We start from the raw sequence: 21,613 nt of genomic DNA on the forward strand, positions 1-21,613 counted from the left end.
GGTGATGCCTGCTTTTCTTTCATATGCGGGCTGCTTCTTTGTCTCCCCATGGTCTCTCTTCTCTGGGTGTCTGGTTATGTAGTTCTCTCTCTCCTGGGTTGATTTAAAGGCACAAAATACAGCACTACCAGGTACAACTCACAAGGCACTGAACAGGAATGTATTCACGATATTAATAACCTTCAATAAAGGTGACCACCAGAGAAAGGCAAATTAGGTGATAGAAGAGAAAGAAGAAGAGGAAAAAAGAAAGAAAGAAAAAAAAAAGAAAAAAGGAGTGTGAAAATGAAATTGGGAAAAGGGAAAGTAAAGAGAAAAAAAAAAAGTAAGAGAGACAAGAAATTGACTAAGAGAGAAAGGGGAACAGACTATATATATTGGGGATAAAACTCCAATAGAACAATCACTAATCCCAGCAAATGCCAGCAACAAGTGCCTGGGGATTAGTACAAACTACAACACCAACTAATATGGAGTGAGGCAAGGGAAAGCTGAAGCACAAAACAAACAAAAAAATAAAAGAAGAATAAGCAAAACAATCTCACAAAAAAAGCATAAAAATTGGATATAATCTACATTCAAGCAAACAACAACAAAAGGACAGAGATAAGGACAAGTTTATGGATAACTCAGACAGCGAAGGGAAAGGTGTATGTGAACTTGGAGCAGGGGATTGGAGATTAGATATGTAAGTAGGGTGAAATTTTAACAAGGGGTAAACAGAAAGAATAGGGAAAATCTAAAGCAGTAAAAGGGTAAGACAAACAGGACACTGAAAAGGGGGAGGTTAGGAAGAGAGTGATGGCCTAAAGGTAGAGTTGAGATAGAGTAAAACGATGCTAAAGGAAAGATAAAAAATAGAATGTAGAACCCTAATCCCAAAATAAAATGAAGAGAAAATAAAATGACACTTTAAAAAAAAAAAAAAAAAAGATAAAATAGCAGTAGTAATAATACGGATTGAAAATAAAAATGTAATCATTAAAAAGGTAAAATCAAGTGATGAAAAAAGAAAAAAAAGTTTCTTGATTAAAAGATGCAAAAAATGAAAATTTAAAAAAAATAAAAAAATAAAAAAAATAAAAGGTAAAAATAAAATGTGGAGTAGTGAAGGTCATTCACTTCCTCTGTTTTTCTGTTTGGCACGCCTGTTTCTCAGTCCAGACAGTATTGCAGTTCCCTGCGTTCCACTGCTCTTCGGTGTTGTAAGCCAGTCCTGATTTTAAGCAGGCGGTGTGTCTTAATTTCTCTTATTCCTTTATTTTTGATTACACAAGAGTCAATTTGTGATTCAGCCCCTGGGTGGCAGTGTTTCTGGATTGACTTCCGGGTCTATCTATGGCCTCTCTAGGCAGTGTTAGAGCCTTCTTTCCCTGTGGCACTCGCCACGGGCCTGTGGGAGTGGGCTGCCTCAGAGCTGGATCTCTGATGGTCACTCCCCGCTCCGATCCCCAGGTTCCAGAAAAACAACCTTCCCCTGCAGTCTCCCAGGGTGTCCCCAACTGGGTGATCCTATGTATTGGGCTTAGTAATCAGATGCAAGGATTTGAAGAGGAAAAAGCCCAAGTGTGCGAATTCTGGGACTGCGAGTAAGCCCAGGCACCCAGGGAGCGCACGGGCTGCGCGTAAGTCTGGACTGCCTGAAATTCTTAGGGTGTCCCTGCACTTCAGATCAAAATGGGTTGCTTTTTAGAGTGCCCTTCTCTTAGCAGCTCTGAGGACCCCTTTCCACAGTCACAGATCACGCCAGCCCCTACAGCCACGGATTTTTCTAGGCACAGACTTCCCTGGTCCTCCAGCTCCCGCAAAACGCGCGTTCCTCTCTCCCGCCGGGACCAGAGACCTCACCTTATCCCAGGCGAAATCTGACCTTTCCGTGGTGGAGTGTAGAGCTTCTCTGAACCCGTGTGCTTGCGCCAGTTGGGGAGCGTTGTTCTGGGGCTCGCAGCTGTTCCTGGGGTGCCGCCGTTGTGGATTCTCAGGCTTCAGATAAGCTCCACTTTCCGGATCAAGATGGCGCAGACTCCGCGTCCAAGCCCGCAGCTCCGGGAGGGGACCCAGCCGCAGTTCGTGCTGCCAGGTCAGGGGAACCCCGTTCAGCAGTCCCCCACCTCCTTCTGGAATTCAGCTGTCTCCCAACCAGCCAACAAACACTCCTTGCGCGACCCTCAGCTGTTCTTTCTTTCTGCTCCGGGACAAGGCTCGGAACACGTTTGTCTATTCGCCGCCATTATACCCTCCTCTATTAAGCCATTTACATTTAAAGTTATTTTTGATAGGTACTTATTTGTCGCCATTTTTATTCTTTACCCCTCTGTTCCTCCTTCACTTCCTATTTCTTTTTTTACAGCAGACCCTTTAGCATTTCTTGCATTGCTGTTTGGTGGCAATAAATTCCCTTAGTCCTTTTTTGTCTGTGAAGCTCCTGATTTCACCTTCAGTTTTGATTGATAGCCTTTTGGGTACAGTATTCTTGGATTCAGACCCTTCCTTTGCATGACTTCGTATATTTCATTCCGTTCCCTTCTGGCCTGATGAGTTTCTGTTGAGAAATCAGTTGCTAGTCTGATGGGGATTCCTTTGTAGGTAACTTTCTGTCTCTCTCTGGCCGCTTTTGAGATTCTTATTTTGTTGGTGGTGTTTGCCAGTTTAATTATAATGTGCCTTGGCGTCGGTCTTTTGGGGTTCATTTTGCTTGGGACTCTGTGAGCTTCTTGGATTTGTGTGGGTTTTTTCTTCCCTATATCAGGGAAGTTTTCTGTCATTATTTCTTCAAACAGGTTTTGTATTTCTTGCTCAGTTTCCTCTCCTTCTGGAACCCCAGTTATGCAGATGTTGTTTTTTTTCGTGTTGTCCCAAAGTTCCATTAGGCTCTCCTCCTGCTTTTTAATTTTTTTTTCTACAAGCTGCTCTACTTGGGTATTTTTTCCTACCTTGTCCTCTAGCTCACTGATGTGGTCCTCTGCTTCTTCTAATCTACTCTTGATGCTTTCTATTGAGTTCTTTACAGCAGCGATGTTATTTTTCATTTCCTCTTGGTTCTTACTCATAGTGTCGAATTTGTCTTCCATTCTTTTCAGCCATCTTATGACCATTTCTCTGAATTATTTCTCTGGCAGGTTGCTTGCCTCCATTTCGTTTACTTCCTTTTCTGGTGATGCCTGCTTTTCTTTTATATGCGCACTGTTTCTTTGCCTTGCCATGACTTCTCTTCTCCGGATGTCTGGTTATGTAGTTCTCTCTCTCCTGCGTTGACTTAAAGGCACAAAATACAACACAACCAGGTACAACACACAAGGCACTGAACAGAGATGTATTCATGATATTAATAACCCTAATTAAAGGTGACCACCAGAGAGAGGCAAATTAGGGGATAAGAGAGAAAGAAGAGAAAAAAAAAAGAAAAGAGTGCCAAAATGAAATTGGGAAAAGGAAAAAAAAAAGTAAGAGAGAAAAGAGAATAAGAAAGAAAAGGGGAACAAACTATATATATGGGGAGAAAACTCCAATAGAACAGCCACTAATCCCAGCTAATGCCAGCAACAAGTACCTGGTGATAAATACAAACTACAAACAACAACTAATATTATGTGAGGCGAGGGAAAACAGAAGCAAAAAACAAACAAAAACAAAGCAAACCAAAAAAAATAAGAAAAAGAGTAAGCAAAACAATCTCACAAACAAGCATAAAAAATTGATATAATCAATATTCAAGCAAACAACAACAAAAGGACAGAGAGAAAAACAATGTTTGGATAGTGAAGACAGAGAAGAGAGAGGTCTGTGTTAACTCGGAGCAAGGAATTGGAAATTAGATATATAAGTAGGGTGAAATTTTAACAGAGGGTAAAAAGAAAGAATAGGGAAAATCTAAAGCAGGAAAAGGGTAAGAGAAACAGGACAACAAAAGGGCAAATGTTAGGAAGAGAGTGATGCCATAAAGATAGAGTTGAGATAGAGTAGAATGATGCTAAAGGAAAGATGAAAATAGAATGTAGAACACTAATTTCAAAGTCAAATAAAGAGAAATTAAAATGACACTTTAAAAGAAAAGGTTAAATAGTAGTAGTAATAATACTGATTGAAAATAAAAATGTAATAATTAAAAAGGTAAAATCAAGTGAGGAAAAAAGAAAAAAATTAGTTTCTTAAGTAAAAGATGAAAAAGAAAAGAAAATGTGCAGTAGTGAAGGTCATTCACTTCCTCTATTCTGTTTGGCACGCTTGTTTCCCACTCAGGACAGTAATGCAGTTCCCTGCATTTCACTGCTCCTCAGTGTTGTAAGCCAGTCCTGATTTTTAAGCAAGCTGTGTGTCTTACTTTCTTGTATTCCTTTATTTGTGATTACACAAGAGTCGATTTGTGATTCAGCCCCTGGGTGGCAGTGTTTCTGGGTTGACCTCTGGGTCTATAGGTCCTCTCTAGCCTGTGCTTAGATCCTGCTTTCCCTGTGGCACTCAATACCAGTTTGTGGGAGTGGGCTGCCCCAGAGCTCCTTCTCCGATGGTCACTCCCCGTTCTGATCCCCAGGTTCCAGAAAAACAACTTTCCCCTGCAGTCTCCTAGGGTGTCCCCAACTGGGTGATCCTATGTATTGGGCTCGGTAATCAGAAGCAAGGATTCAAAGTGGAAAAAGCGCAAGTGTGCGAACTCAGGGGCTGCACGCAAGCCTGCGCAGTCCCCTGTTCCCCCTTGTGTCCAAGCAGCCGGCACACTCCCAAAATTTTTAGGCTGTCCTTCTGCATCAGATCAAAATGGGTTGCTTTTTAGAGATCCCATCTCTGTTAGCAGCTCTGAGGACCCCCTTCCACATTCACAGATCAGGCCAGCCCCAACAGCCACAGATTTTTCTAGGCTCAGACTTCCCCCGGTCCTCCAGCTCCCGCAGTACATGCGTTTTTCTGTCCTGCCGAGACCAGAGACCTCACCTTATCCCAGGCGAAATCTGACCTTTCCGTAGTGGAGTGTAGAGCTCCTCCGAATCCGCGTGTTTGCGCCAATTGGGGACCGGTGCTCTGGGGTTCGCAGCTGTTCGGTGGGTGCCGCAGTTGTAGATTTTCAGGCTTCCGATAACATCCACTTTCCCCTTCATGATGGCGCGGTCTCCGCGTCTGAGCCGATCCTAAAATCAATTTTTAAAATAATTAATCCCACTTGAATTTCTAATGACAAATATTGTGATCTTCCTGAGGGCCTGAATCATTCTTTCTTCATCTTTATCTTTCCAACACACAACTCAGTGCTTGGTCTCTAGTTCCATGCCTGTAAATGTTAGTGTCTAGTGGATTTTTATTTTACTCTCATGAAAACCTTCTAAAGCCACTTGATCAAGTCAGGCATTATTATCCCCAGTAAGGCAACTAAGGAAACTGAAGCCCAAAGAGGTCAGGGAGCCAAGGTCAGAGAACAATTTAGGGACAGGGCTGGGACTTGAAAACATATCTTTAACTCTAAGCCTGTGTTCTGGCTTTTCATATGTCTCTATATTTCATAATTGAATAAGAAACACTGTGAGAAATGGTGTAATACATGAGTTTAATCTCTTCTTGTCAATTGGTATAATATTTTACAATATCTATGTATATAAAAGCCTAAGCGACCATTATGACCAGACGACCGGACAATTGGCCAGTAGCTATGATGCGCACTGACCACCAGGGGGCAGACGCTCAATGTAGGAGTTGCCCCCTGGTGGTCAGTGTGCTCCCACAGCCAACCTTCCGTGGCCAGCCAACCTCCTATGATCCCTCCCTCCGGCCCGCTGGCCAACCTCCTGTGGTCCTTCCCCCCAGCAGGCCGGCACCAATTGGGACTGGGCGAGACAGACCCCTATCAGCCCTGATCGCCAGCCAAGCCAAGGGAGCCCACCTGTGCACAAATTCGTGCACCAGGCCCCTAGTAGATAATAATGAAATTAAGGAAAGAGCAGCATCTCTCTAATTACTTCATTTACATTACCAGATAGCCTGCTTTGAAATAAAAACGTTCTTCCATTTGATGTGGAAATGTGTGTAAAAAAAATTCCTGGGCACAACTATGTGTATCATTTCTTTCTCTGTGCATCTTTAACTCTAGCTGATTAAAAAAAAAAATCTAACTCAGTATCAGTAATTTCATGGTAATTCTTTTGATTGGCATAGTACCTTCATGTAAAATTTTCCAAAAGTGCCTCATTGATGAGAACTTAGAAGAAAACATTTAGGTCCCGTCAGTAAAGTAACTCGTGCTGGCATACTCACCACACCACTGCAGTCAACGTTTATGGTGTGCCACAAAGTAGCATAGTTCTACTTATGTGAAAATGGTAGCTGAGAGCCTTAAACATAAGGTTCTGAGCATTATTTATAAAAGTGTGATGCTAGTTAAAGTACCTATATATTTCTCATTAGTTTTATATAAAGCATTTATTATAAACTTGCATAAAAATTCACCCTCAAAAGCAGTTAGGTCATATTCTTTTTTTGTATCATCATCCTTTATTTATCTTATCAGGCCTACGCCAATTATTTACTGGATAAAAGAAGATGGAACACTACCCATCAACCGGACATTTTATAGGAACTTTCAGAAAACTCTGCAGATCATTCAGGTTTCAGAAGCAGACTCGGGAAAGTACCAGTGTATAGCCAAAAATGCATTAGGGGTCATCCATCACACCATTTCTGTCACAGTAAAAGGTACATGTCATTGTTTAAAATGTATTGCTCTTGCATTCATGAGAGGCCCTAAATCTTCAATTCGCATGCCTTCCATTATATTCTTCAATAATAATAAATGTAAATTTATATCAACATTCATGATACTGTGAATGTCTTCTCATTGCTATTTATACTTATAGTGCATCTGAATAAGATTTAAAATAGCTTCCTCAAATCTTCCTTACAAAAGAATCCCAATTATAAATGAAGAAAGAATGAAGGAAATGGAAAATCGCCATTAGAATCCCTCCGATATAATTGCTGCAGGCAAGAGCCAGTGGTGAATGCTAAAATTAGTGAATGAAACCTTAAGGAGAAAGGATATTTGCATAGCCTCAAAGTACCTGTATTTATTCCACCACAAAAGAAAATAATTTACTGAGGCAGTTTAAATAGATGTCTTCACATTCTTTATACTCCTCCTTTAAGGAGATGGAGCTTATAGTCCCTCCCCTTGAATGTGGGATGAACTTAGTGCCTCACTAAGTAAACAGAGTATGGAAAGCAGGAAAATACTAACTTTACAGTGGAGAAACCTGGCAAACATCACCTTAACCAAGAGATCCAGATTAACACAACCAGTAATATGTTGATATGATGTAATCAGAAGATCCAGCACCCAAAACTTCAGTCTAATCATGAGAAAACAGACAAATCCAAATCAAAAGGCATTTTACAAAATAACTGATCAGTGTTCTTCAAAAGTCTAAAGGTCATGAAAGACACAAAAGACCAAGAAATTCTCAGATTGGAGGAAACTAAGGAAATATGACAAGTAAATGCAATGAGATGTCCAGGGTCCTGGGGCAGAAATAAGACCGTGGAGAAACTGGGGAAGTTCTAATAAAGTGTGTTGTTTAGTTAATGGCTCTGTACCAATATTAATTTCTTGTTTTGATAACTGTACCATGGTTATATAAGATATTAACATTAGAGAAGGCTGGGTGAAGGGCTGTGGGAACACTATACACTGAGTGGCCAGATTATTATGATCTCTGAACGCATAATAATCTGGCCACTCATTGTGCTTTTCTTGAGTACCTCATTTGTTTGATATCAAAGATACTATAAATTGTGCACCTGATCAGTTTTCCCCTTTGTTTTGGCTGATAGAAAGCTCAGGGCAAATAGGTGGTTGATCTCCAGCAAAAGTCTAGAATACTTTTGGTACCCATTTGAGATACAGATACACTGAGTGGCCAGATTATTGTGCGTTCAGAGTCATAATAATCTGGCCACTCAGTGTATATTAACTTTGCAACTTTTCACAATTGCAAAGTTTTAAAAATTGCTTCCTAATTTTATAATGACATATATTCTGTGAGACTCAGAATTTAAATTCATGTTTTCAGTCCTATCTGTACCTGTAAATTGCTCTACACCCTTGGATAAATCTGTGGCCTGTTTGATGTATGATTAATTACTGTAAAACAGATGATAATTATATCAAAAAGGTTTAGAAATAATACATAGATATCAAGTAAGTCTCTTTAAACATTCTTTTGAAAATCTGAAGTATTATTTGAAGCATCACATATAAATCTATTCACTCTAAAAAATAAAACTAACAAATGTTTTACAAAATGCTTTTTAATAAAATAGTTCATTATACTAAATTTGCTAGAATACTTATTTGACTCAAATTTTTGTGTGTTTTTTTCTTTCCTCAATCAAGCGGCTCCATACTGGATCATGGCACCTCAAAATCTTGTGCTGTCCCCAGGAGAGGACGGGGCCCTGATCTGCAGAGCTAACGGCAACCCCAAACCCAGAATCAGCTGGTTATCGAATGGAGTCCCAATAGAAAGTAAGTTTCCTTGAATGGCTCCAGTGGTGGTGTATTTTCAGGGCATAGGTACATCCCAGCAGGGAACAAATAGTGATAAAATAATTTGGGTTAAGGAAGGAAGTCATGTATAAGGCAAACAGATACCAAATTACCTTTATATTTTTAATTTACCACCTTTAGGTATTTATTATGATGGAATATTTGTGCTATAATGGCATGTGTTGCTTGGGACTTGGGGATATTTCCTTTATTGTTGTTGTTTTTACAAGCATCATAGGAAGAAGAGCAGGATCAGAAATAAACATCACCGAGAAGCTCAGATTATCTTCTTTGTTCAGAATGTGAAGTGGTTTACAGAAACATCATAAGAGTCAGAGGAGGTGGGTGGGGAGGCTTGGGAATAGAGCCAGTGGCTAGAAGAATAAGAAACATAGCTGTCTTAATTTAATGAGTTTTTATTCCTAAATATAGCCCAGACGTTCCCAAATTCTCAAGGCTTCAGAGGTCCCTATTCCACTTAATAGCCAAAGAACACACCTCTCACCCTGGCCAATGCAGGACACTCAATCTTGACCAGTTTCCCTTCCCGGGGATCGCGGAGATCATCCTTGAGCAGTTCTTACACAGTCCTGGCTGCAGCTGTCACCTCTCCTGGCACTTTCCCTGGACCACTCCCAAAGCTTTTCTCAGCCAACTGGTCCAGGCTGCCATTCTGCTGCCTTGAACAGACCCTCAAGTGTGGCCAAAGGCCCTTCCATTAATTTCCTAAATCATAGCAAACACCAGTTTTACAAAACTTTGGTAAAGGCTTGAGGATAAAAGGGGATTATAGCAAAGGAAAAGAAAACTGAAAACAAATATTACACCTCTCTGCCCCCCATCCTGAGCCACGGCATCCACAGAGAGCCCACCGAGACTCCCTTTTCTCAACCCACCCACCACCACTGCCACCCACCGGAAAACCTGGGAACATTTCCTCTTCTTGGAGTTCAGACCTTCCCTTAGACCCAGACAAAGAGAAAATCCGTTTCTGTTTAAAGCCCAGCCTGAGGGAACCAGGGAATGCTGCTTGGCAGCCGGAATGCGATAGTAAACAGGGGACATTGAGACGGAGGTAGGTCAGTGACACAAGAACACGGGAGATTAAATTATGAAGCTGATCTTTCTTCCTGATTCGCTCAACTTATTGTCATTCCAAACCCAGGACAGGCAGTGCCTCTCAGGGAACCTTGTAACCCTGGTTGTATTAAGAGCTTTGAAATGCACTCATAGACATTCCTCTTTAAATGAAATGTTTTTGGGAAGAATCAACTGTGAAAGGCCTGCTTTGGATGGGGAGGTTGGCTCAAAGCAGAGTAGTCCCAGGAGATAAGGTAGGGCCTTCTACTATCACCCCAAATTATCTGATTAGGTCCAGAGGAGAAAGAAGACAAAAATCTGTCAAGTCAGATTCCATATGAGTTCATTTCTTCCATCTCAAAAGTATTTAAGTCCCCACTGGAAGGAAAACAGGCGGTTGAGCGAAGGTGGCATCAGAATTCCACAATGCCTACAGATCCAGGGTTCCTGACCTCCGCCTCAGAGCAGTCACTCTGGTGGACAAGCAAGGAGAGAAACACCATTGCATGGCAGCAGACAAGGATTCTGGCCCTCCAGGCTGTCCCATGGTGCCGGGAGCAGGTGCCATATGTTTACACCACAGTGATATGAAGCATCCCTACAAGGTGACTCTCTCCACAGTTGGTGGCCAAACTAAACATGTAAGGATTGCTTTTTGGAATCTCATAACTAAAAGGCAAAGAGCTGAGTCACCTGGTGGGGACCCTCATAGCTCTCTGCAGGATGATACTGCAGGCTCACTGCTCTTCTCTGCTCCCACCCTCAGCATCTGGACCAGCTACTGAGTTCAAAGTTAACCTACATGCCCCACCTTGTGTTGACCTACCCTGATACAATATAAGGAATAGATGGGGAAGAAAACTGTCAAAAATTCATGGAATTTCAAGGAGCTTTGTGCTTCTCCACTCTACTGGCTGCCCTCTGAATTTAGAGGCTCCTAAGCAGAATTGCCTTTGAGGTTTGGGACTGTTCTGGAAACAGGGGCCTGGGACTTGTTTCTCATGTGCAGTTTGCTGAATGGTGCACCCCCACCGCTGCATCCAGCAATGATGGGTCCTGGGGGAAGGTTGGCAGAGAGTCAGGGGTAGGCAAGAGAGAGCTGCAGTATACAGTGGCTCACAATAGGCATGGTAGGCATTTCTAACCTTCAAGGGGGCCTAGACTGGGCCTCATAAGTTTGCTTGGAGCACAAGCTGATTTGCTGACAATACCTTTCACCAAAGAGGCTGCAGAAACCTTGGGTAGACCAGCTGCCGCGGGTGAGGGGCAGGGGACAGCTGCGCCTCTGCAGCATTATCATGCAGGGAGCTGCGTAGCATCTCTGCCAGGTGCCTGGAGTCCCCACCAGGTGCCACACAGCAGAAGTACTATCAGGGGACCATACTCCCAGATACACAGCCTCCCCATACCTGGCTTGTAGGCAGTCACCCAAGGACATTGACACTCCTCCTACCTCTGCAGGCCCTGGTTGCCAAGTGCACATAAATACTGTGAAGGAGAAGCAGGATCAGGCAGAGAGAGGGGGGGTTTGCTAGCAAAATAGTGTTATTGATTTGTCACTGTGCATTTCAGACCTGAGACCTGTTTTACAAAACTGGAAGAATTAACTCAAAAACTGTCTGGGATCTAATCTCAATGTCTTCTGAAGCTCTGTCCACCCAGACTGGCCAGGTTACTTTAAACTTTTCTTGTAGCAAAAAAAAAAAAAAAATAGACTGCATGAAATATGGAATTTTCCCAAAATCACCTAAAATATTCTTTAAACAACCTACAGAGGTCAGGAGAAAGAACACAGCTGCAGAGAGCTTTAATTTTATCATGTGACCTGCAATGTCTGGGAAGGTGTGGAAGTAGAACCCAGGACCAGAAAGAAAATGTCCAAGGCCAAGGTCGTGGGCACCAGAGTCCCTGTCCCTGTCCTAGGAGGCAGCAGGAGAGCATAACACTTGTAGGTCTGTAACCGTGTTCCATGTGAGTTGTGGTCGATCTCAGATTCTTCCGCGTGGAGCATATATAACATCTCACCACCATTATGTCAAAAGGTTTCTTTTCTCTAAGACATGAGGAGGGCAATGAACGAAGAGAGAGGGAATGCGTAGACCTCCTTCCACAATCACATATATTACTGACATTGCAGGGAGAGATTGGAAACCAGTAAGATATGACAAGCAGCCAAGGGGATGGAGGAAAGGACCAGGATATTCCCAAGGTTCCACCAATCTTCTTCCTTTTCTCAAAAGTAAAATCCTTCTAGTGGATGAAATAAGTAATTGAAGAGGAAAATTCACCTCTTCACCTAGAGACTTGGTCTACGTCATTCCCAAATGTTCAGATTTCTGGAGATGTTTATGAAGCAGACTCACTCAGAAAACCTGAGCATTGATCTCATGGTAAACAAACCATTAAGAGCTCCAGTCTCGAGTACATGTGATAGCTCATTAATCTTGTTCACAAAGTTCTTTTTAAAATAAAATTATGCAATAGACATACAATATTTTTAAAATTAATAATGCTCTATACATGTAAGGTGACACTCCTCATTATATAAATGTTGGAAGCATTTATATATAGTTCAGACAGTCATGTCAGGAGAGTTAGATAAAAGAAAGTATTATTGGAAGGCTATCACCCCAGTTAGGAGCCTTACCTTTGGGGCTTTAAGTTATATGCAGTGATTCTATGCTCTTAAATTTCTTCCTCCAATGTTCATTATTAGCAAATGAAATTAATTATTTCTAGAATCAATTACTATTCCTTTGGATAACTTAGCTTTGCACTGGAGAGCTACTCCCACCCAGTAGCCAACACAGAGTCCAAAAGCTTCATTCCAGTATCTCTGTACAGTTTCATTCTTTGTCCAAATACCAGCTGAGCCACGGACGGACAGTTCCTGGGTTTGTTTGCGTTTCATTAGTAAGTGCTTAAGGAAAATGTAGACCAAGCCCCATGGAGCGAGACCTGCTTGTTCACTGCTCTTACCTAAAGGGTTTATTTTATTCCTAAATACCTTGCCAAAAATATTCAAAGACTGCTCCACTTAGCAGAAATAAGGCACGGACAGTTGGATGCCTTTCATGTAAAGAATAATATCAAAAGGTGCAACTGGGCTGCATAAAACCTTTTTAAAACGGTTAATTTTATGATGTGACTAATGAGTCCCCACTGGAGGAAGACTGTCCTGCTGGCTTTGTTCATGGAGCTGGTCTTCCATATTCATGGTGCTATAACCTTTTTTATTGTGGTTAAAAAACCCCACATGATATAAAATTTACCATCTTAACCATTTTTAAGTGTACAGTCCAGTAGTGTTAAATATATTCACATTATTGTGAAAGAGACGTCCAGAATTTTTTCATCTTGCAAAACTGGAACTCTATACCATTAAACAACACAGGGTGGTGTGACTTCTAAAAGCACAACATACTCAAGGAATTTGAGGAGTTCTTCTCACTTAGCCTGCCACCCATCCCGATAGATAAGGCCCAGACTCTCCGCGGGCCTCATCACTGTCAAATGCCTGTCACTCACTCCCGGCCCTCCACTGAGTGGCATGTCCATAGAGGTACAGTCCGAATGGACATGTAGGGGCACCGAGAGTCCCCTGAGGAATCCCAACAGGGAGGGCCCAAGTGCTGGATCCAGATTTGTTATTCAGCTCTGCTCCAGCATGCCTTGCTGAGGCAGTGGATGGGCATCACTGAGTGTGCGAGTCAGAAAGATCCTGATGTTACTACACTTGGGTCTGGAACAAGGAACACGGCTGCCCTGAGGTATACTGCATTCTCAGGGTACCTGGATGCCGGTCATAGCTGTAGTTCATGTCCTACATCACTGTGACATTTCTGTTCTCTTCTGTAGTTTATTGATATAACTTGTACCCTGTTAAAGGAGTTAGAACTTGTTATTGTCTTCTGGTTAGAAGAATGTGTTTCCTAAGGCGATTTTTAAAATATCAGACTCATAAACAGCAGATCTGAGCTAAGAAGCTGATTCACGTGTCTTGGCACAACCTGATCACTAGTTGAACTAACTGGAGTATTTAAGATAATTTCATAAATTATCTATTGATTGTGATCTGAGTGTTGAACATCTACATACAAATCTGTATGATAGTAAATTTGTGTGGTTTTAAGCCACTACCTTTGTAATAATTTGTGATAGCAGCAGTAGAAAACTAACGCAGAAAGCATGAGCACATTGAATATGGGTGATCAAACAAAGATTAATAACTGTATTTTGGCTTACTTCTATTAAAGTGAGTTAATCACAGATGAACCCAGTATTTGAAATTTTAAAGCCATAAAGGAGTCTGAATGCAGTGATAATCATGTCTTAGATGCACATTCCATTTCCTGTCATCAAAGGGAAAAATGGTGTGTAGAATGAAAGCAAAGTCTATTTAAGTGGCTCAAGTTGCAAGAGCAGTTGAAAGAAAGGCTGCTGTGACTCCGTTTTGCTTTGGATCAGCATGCTGAGGCAGATGCCTGTTAGCCCTTTTAGTGTCCTTTTAAAGCAAGGGAAGGTCCCCGCCTAGGCTTTAGCATTCACACGAAGGGATTTATCTCAGGAATGCAGCACCTCCAAGTTGTTGGGCATGCCCTGGACATAATTCTCACATATTACATTACCCGACCAGCGCCATTCCACGTCAGGAAGGATCAATCCTGGTCTTAACTTTTTTTTAAGTACTTGAGAGGTTTAGCTGAAAATACTACCTTTCAAAGAAATTTTACACAATGTATTTCTATGCCAGCCTCAGGAATTTCCAAAACAGGAAAAGAAGTATCTTCCCATTTGATTATTAGTTCTACATTTATTTACTTATTTATTTATTTATCTAGTTATTTCAAAAAGAGGCTCTTAAAAGACAGATTTGGATGAGCTAGAGGGTTCCTATATTGTTTTTGACTAGCTTTTGCTGTCTCTTCTTAATAATTAACCATGATTTCTTTGTGAGCAAGGAAATGTTTTCCTAAATTTGTATTGCAGTTTTCACCGAATTTGTGCTTTTCTGTTCCTGCATCTCTCAATATAATGTTCAGTCCATCCACTTAAAACTAACTGAATATCCAGCATACACCCATGCTAAGTGATAACTAAATTCTGAGGAAGGAAAATTGTGGCTTTTGCCTCAGTTCTTGGTCTTGTCCTTCATACTGGATATACCTAGATCAGTCTGTATTTGTTCTGCTTACTATAATGTAGACCTCAAGCTTTACATCTTCTAAGCAAAGAGGAATAAATGTATACTTTTTTATTTTTACACCCAAACAGTTGCCCCTGATGACCCCAGCCGAAAAATAAGTGGAGATACCATTATTTTTTCAAGTGTTCAAGAACGATCCAGTGCCGTGTATCAGTGCAATGCCTCTAATGAATATGGATATTTATTGGGAAATGCATTTGTAAATGTGCTGGGTAAGCGCTTCCTCTATTGAAGACATGGCAGATTAAATTAAGGACTTCTGTTGTTTTCCAATCATTCAGCAAAAATGCATTGAGCAGCTACTATGTGCAATGCTTGGTTCTTGGAGCTAACAGGGATAAAGAAAGATGAATAAGATACAACCCTTGCTCTAAAGGGTATTACAGTCTACTCTTAATGTTCCTTCATAACACAGTGTTTATCATGGGATATTCTTCTTTGTACAAACAACCAAATGGTCAGGCTGCTCTGTTCACAGATGGTTAGACCAAGTATCAAACCCCTCAATAGGAAAATGGCATTGCGTTGCCATTAGTAACAGAATGTTACTGCTGTTCCATTCTAGAAACTGACAACTTGAGTAACAGTTCTGATTTTTTTAAAATAAGTCATTAAGCATTAACAGTTGGCCTCTATCCAAGTCACAAGTGTGCATTTATTAATTCATAGTAATACATTTTGAAAACTATGATATATTCAAACATATTCTGAAGAGGTTGGTTTATGTGAACATTATTTTCCTTGTAATGGACAAAACTACCAAAATACCAAAGTTGTTAAAAGTTTACGTGAGAATTGTTTTCATGGTGCCAGGGAATTATATTTCAATTCTTTAAGTGTGGCAAGCTCCCTTTCACACAAAATTAAAGTTAGGAAGCCAATCAATACTTGATATTTTCCCTTTGTGCTTGAAGTGGAGGTCAGTAAATCAAAGGAAGAGCTGAGCAGCTGAGATATTGGTGGATGTTTAGAAAGCAGCTCTGATCTCTGGTTCTGTTTTTTAATCATCAGCACTGTGCTCTTTTCTGCTGGCTCTGCTCCCACCCACCCACCCCCACTATAACTCAGGAGTTACGATGAGCCAGTCACTCAACAAAAATGTACTTAGTCATGATTTTTGTGCCAGACACTGAGCTAGTTCCTGGGGAAAACTAGCACATTCCCTACCTTCAAGGGACTCACAGTGTAGTAGAAGATATAGATAAATAAATCAATTATTAAAATCCTATGCCTGATAATATGTGGGGCATGAGGCAGAGGGAGAAGACTTATTTTTCCTCCTTGAGTGGCTGGTAGTGTCATGCCTGATAGAGAACATATGGACAGAGGCATATTGGTTGTGCTTTTCCATAAATTCTAATGGCCTTAAAACAAAATGCGATGAAATAGATGGTGGGTCTAAATGTTTATATTTACATTACCTTTTCTAAACGTTTCTAGCTGAGCCCCCACGCATCCTTACATCTGCAAACACACTCTATCAGGTCATCGCAAACAGGCCTGCTCTACTAGACTGTGCCTTCTTTGGGTCTCCTCTGCCTACCATTGAGTGGTAAGTATTGGCCCTATTTCTTTTTAATGTTTCCATTTGCTAATGCCTTCAAATTTCTCAATATGTTGGGTTTTAGTCAGAGAACATATAGAGGAAAGGCAGTGCAGAATCCATATATTATTAATTATTAAATGTATGCACACATATTTATTAACTACTTGCTCTGTGCTAAATGCTTTCACATGTATAATCTATTTAACAGCACGCATTGTCAACCACAGAGATATATGTAAATGTTTTTTATAAAATTTAAGGTTGTTGCATTTTACAGTGCCATGGACATTACCTGGGACTTCATGCATGGTGTCTAGAAGCATTGGTTGGGGGACATTTCTTGATAATCAAATATCATTTGGGGTGGGGAAGAGAATTCTATAAGCTCAAAATCAGAATTTTTTATTGCTAGTGTTTACCTTTATTACCTCCCCCACCTGAATTTCCTGACTTGGATCCAGCCAAGCCCTCCTGTGTCCCTTCACTCCCCACTTTAGACCTTCCTCTTCCCTATAACACTCCTGATACAAGTTCTGCTCATCTCCTAGCTTGCTTACTGTAGCACGAGCTGGAAGAAACAGGGCTAGCATAAGCAACAGCTCAGAAAGAATGAGTGAAAGAAAATTGGAACATTCATTTATTGGTCATCTATGAGATGCCAGACATTGTGTTGGGCTCCTCCTGCTGATGTGAAATGAAAGCCAGGTGTAGGATTAAAGGATAATCTCACCATGTCCCCACTTCAACCACAGAGGCATGGATGCTTGTGCAGATGATTTCCTAGTGAAGGGGGCAGGTTCACACTTAGTCCTGGCTGATTTAGCCTTTTCATCCACCCTTACTTCTCCTGTCTGACACGAGCCAGGAAGCTGAAGGTACATATACGTGCTTTATCTTTTTTCGTCCCTGAATATTTTTCTAGTCATACTTTCAAAAGTACAAACTTTATAGCCTTGAAATCAAATCTCTTTAGAATGAAGTTACAATACTTCACAATAGGGGGGAAATGTCAAAAAGAGCAGTGTTCATTGGGCCTATTTTATCACTTATTTAGAGATAGAGTGTATAATAATGTGTTTAAAAAATTATAATTCTATCATTTTGAAAATTACAAGTATTTTGCATTGTCACCCGAATTCTTCAAGCACCACTGATCATTGAATTCTCCAGTTTTACATCCTATCTTTACGTTGATCCCGCTGACGTGCAAGAATGCAATATGCTGTACAGATTTCAAACATCTCTGAACTTGAATCTATAATGCGTATCATGATGTGTTGACTGAATGTGGCATTTTATGTCTGACTTCAAATCATGATGTGTTTTACTTCTCATTGTGATTATTTCCATGAAGGTTCAAAGGAACTAAAGGTAGTGCTCTTCGTGAAGACACTTATGTTTTACATGAAAATGGAACTTTGGAAATTCCTGTGGCCCAAAAGGACAGCACAGGAACGTATACATGTGTTGCAAGGAATAAGTTAGGAATGGCAAAGAATGAAGTTCACTTAGAAATCAAAGGTAAGGCAGAGGTGGCAAATTTTTTTTAAGAATTATGTGACTTTGAGCAAATTCTCCAGCTTGGGCAATAGACAACAATAACTTTAAATTTCAGATCCAACGAGGATCATTAAACAGCCTGAATATGCAGTTGTGCAAAGAGGGAGCACAGTGTCCTTTGAATGCAAAGTGAAACACGATCATACCTTGATCCCTACTGTCATCTGGCTGAAGGACAACGGTGAGCTGCCCAGTGACGGAAGGTATTTGAAGATGATCACTTTCCTTTCTCTTGCTTCTCTCTTTAAGCTGCTGTTGACTAAAGGTTTATTGTATAATGACTTAACCACGATGTTTTAAAAGTTTCTGAAGTCTGCTTTGTCCAAAATAGATACACATGTTCTCCCTGCTTTAAAATGTCTATACCCAATCAAGTTATTGAAATAAGACCCTGAGAATGTTTGTCATTGTGTGTTGGTCTCCTGTGTAATTCAGGAGGAGAAAAACCTTCCAGGCTTTGGACAATGTCCATTGTTTTCTGCCTTGTACAGTGAAGTCTCAACAGATGTTCTCATTAGCATCCTACAAATAAGCAGAAGTATGATCTCTTGAATCACCAGAGTGTGCCTGAAACCTTGTATTTTTTATTGTTGTTGTTAATCCTCACCCGAGGATATTTTTTCCATTGATTTTTAGGGAGAGTGAAAGGGGAAGGGAGACAGAGAGAGAAACATCCATGTGAGAGAGACACATTGATTGGTTGCCTCCCGCATGTGCCCCTTCCCGGGGCCGAGAATCGAGCCTACAACCCAGGTATGAGCCCTTGACTGGAATGGAACCCGGGACCCTTCAGTCCGATGGCCGACAATCTAACCACTGAGCCAAACTGGCTAGGGCAGAATCCTTGTATTTTAAAGCAGCGGTCGCTAACCGGTGGTCCGAGGACCACTGGTGGTCTGTGAGGCCCGAAAGGTTGGCGACTGCTGTTTTAAAGGACAGGGAGTTTTCTTTTGAGTTTACTTAAAGCCAATAAAAAGAGAGAGAGAAAAAGAAAACATTTAAAAGAGCCTAAGCATATTGCAGCCCTTTAGATTAGAATGGAAAAAAAATGTATCTATTTTCCAAGTAAGGCCCTCAATTTGACTAAGTATGGAGCTGAAGGCATGAATTTTAGCTATCAGAGTGCAGCTACAAGCATCACCCACCCCCTGTTGGAAGGAATGCTGGGTGCTGGTGGAAATAGTTTCTGTGGTTTGCTTACAAGGTGCTGATATGGTGCCCTGTTGTTGTTAATAGCGCCTAGAAGAACTATGTGGCCTTCTCCTCTATCTGCCCAGAGTTTCCATCTAGTTCTGTGCTCCAACAGGTCAGTTTTATTTGTGGAATCTGAGTGATAAAGATGAGAAGGAAACATGAAGTAATGACCTTCAGTTTAAGTTGGCTAAAGCTTTAACTTGGAAATTCCCTGCGAAGACAGTTGATTTATACAACCTTGTATGAATCCTGCCCTGGCCATTGTGACCCAGTTGATTAGAGTGCCGTCCCATACACCGAAAGGTGGCAGGTTCAATTCCAGGTCAGGGCACATGCCTAGGTTGTGGTTCGATCCCCAGTCAGGGCATGTGGGAGGCAACCAATCGATGTTTCTCTCACAGTGATATTTCTCTCTCTCTCTCCTTTCCTCTCCCTCTCAAATCAATAAACATATCCTTGGGTGAGAATATTTTTTAAATCTGCATGAATCCTATTTACATGGATTTTTTTACCTACTGAGTAATTTTTTATGCCCACAAGAACCTCCAGAAAACTCTTCATGGTGATTGCTGATCTAAATCTTCCTGTTTCTAGTGATAAAGCTGGTCCTATTTTTTGCATTTACTCTCTCCTACAAGAGTTTATGCATATAGTAAAAGTGACATAAAATTTCTGCAGTAAATTCTAGATTATTTTAAAATATACACTTTGTGCCCTGGCTGGGTGGCTCAGTTGGTTGAAGCTTTGTTCCGTACACCAAAAGTTTGCAGGTTCATTCCCAGTCAGGTCACATACGTAGGTTGAGGGTTCTATCCCCAGACAAGCATGTATGAGAGGCAACCGATATCTCTCTATCTATCTATCTATCTATCTATCTATCTATCTATCTATCTTCCTCTCTAAAATCAATAGAAACATGTCCTTGGGTGAGGATAAAAATTAATAATAAAAAAATGTACACTTTGCCAGAAATTGAGCTGGATGAGTAGTGTTGAAAAGTTTCTTAGTAGCAGAAGCCGTAGGAAACCCTCTAGTAAGGTAACTAGAGCTGCCCCACCTCACCTCTGGATGTCCCTGGTCTGTAAGGAGCTCCTAAAACTCCAGGGACGGGTTGAGTGCCATCAGACCATATGCCTCGATAGCCCTCATAACCCAAGGTTACAACCCATTCTAATGGTTTTCCAACTATAATCATTATCAAAGTGATACATATTGTATAAGATTTTAACTTAAATGTGCTGCAAATTTTCATCATCCTTCTCTTTTACCAAATTCACAATTTCATGCCAGTAAAACAACCATCAAATGAGGTTAAATGTCCATTTCAGTTGCTCAGAATGTGTTTTATTCACAGGTTCACTATTGACAAGGACCATTTGGTGGTAGCTGATGTAAGTGATAATGATGGTGGGACCTACACGTGTGTGGCCAATACAACTCTGGACAACGTTTCTGCCAGTGCTGTGCTTAGCGTTGTCGGTAAGAACCGAACACTCCCAGCATACCTGTTTCAGGTAGAAAGGAAAGATTGTCTGCAGTAACCGTTTACTTGTTAGAGTTTTACAATTTTATTGTTGAGTTAAATACTCGTTTTTCCTCTTTGAAAGATACCCAAGAGGCTATAATTTCAGTGTAACTATACTCTGTAGCAGCACTGGAATAAAATGGTGGTTATGCATATGAGTGATATTTGCATAAGAACGTTGGGGAACATAATCTACTTTTATTTAAAATGGAAGGGTTTTTCCCCCCTAAATTGGTAACACATGTTTATCAATGCTATGGCTCACAGTGAAGCATGAGGCTTCGTTGTATAATCTTAATCATGTTCAATCTTTGTCTTCTTGTGCTATCGTATATCTTTCCATTACTAATTGTGATTAAAATCCTTTATATTAATGTCCTTTCTAGCTCCTACTCCAACTCCAGCTCCCATTTACGGTAAACTAATGAGTCTTCTTTCTCTATTTTCTGTCAAACAATTTCACATTTGCAGAAAAATTAATTTTCTCTATCACATCTTTTTGTTTCTTTAAGGAAAAGGCTGTCACCTGTTCTATTGTGTTGCTCCATTAGTGCTATGCATCATTTCTTCATTATAACTCCAGAACTTTTCACTGAATATATTGCCACTCTCTTCTAAACATTTCACGTGTCATTTTAAAGTCATTTCATTTTATAAATGTCCCTCTTTGATATAATTTCCCTGTAAAAAAGCATAGTGTTTGCTCAAAAGCTGTCATCCACATTTTACAGAATGAAAAAGCTATTTTAAATATCATTCCACAAAAATCAGGCTTTTATATAAGTCTATTAGTAGCTTTTTTTGGAAAAGGAAATATTTTGGGATTCCATTTTCAAGAAATTGATGTAGGAAAGCCATGGATGTTTATAGCAACATTTGACCTTTGTGTCTGAGAAAACCAACTCCCTGTGTGTTAACAAAAGACAAACCACTAAAGAAAGACCAAGAAAAGGGCAGCTTACAGTTGAGTGATTT

The 21,613-nt window shown here is 40.7% G+C and overlaps 1 protein-coding gene across 48 annotated transcripts in view; it reads left to right on the top strand.

Moving 5' to 3' along the window:
• NRCAM (neuronal cell adhesion molecule) overlaps positions 1-21,613 on the top strand; it is a 278,384-nt gene that overhangs the window by 220,415 nt on the left and 36,356 nt on the right. For 38 of the 48 annotated variants that reach the window (XM_080663312.1, XM_080663309.1, XM_080663313.1 and 35 more), the window contains 8 exons: positions 6,494-6,678; positions 8,375-8,506; positions 14,882-15,025; positions 16,254-16,365; positions 17,714-17,880; positions 17,975-18,122; positions 20,468-20,592; positions 21,025-21,054. In XM_080663312.1, coding sequence (XP_080519438.1) covers positions 6,494-6,678; positions 8,375-8,506; positions 14,882-15,025; positions 16,254-16,365; positions 17,714-17,880; positions 17,975-18,122; positions 20,468-20,592; positions 21,025-21,054 — 1,043 coding nt within the window. The remainder of the gene's footprint in view (positions 1-6,493; positions 6,679-8,374; positions 8,507-14,881; positions 15,026-16,253; positions 16,366-17,713; positions 17,881-17,974; positions 18,123-20,467; positions 20,593-21,024; positions 21,055-21,613) is intronic. The other 10 variants (XM_080663306.1, XM_080663319.1, XM_080663299.1 and 7 more) reach the window with 1 other exon arrangement.

Source organism: Plecotus auritus (assembly GCF_963455305.1).
Source record: "Plecotus auritus genome assembly, chromosome: 4".
Taxonomy (NCBI): Eukaryota; Metazoa; Chordata; class Mammalia; order Chiroptera; family Vespertilionidae; genus Plecotus; species Plecotus auritus.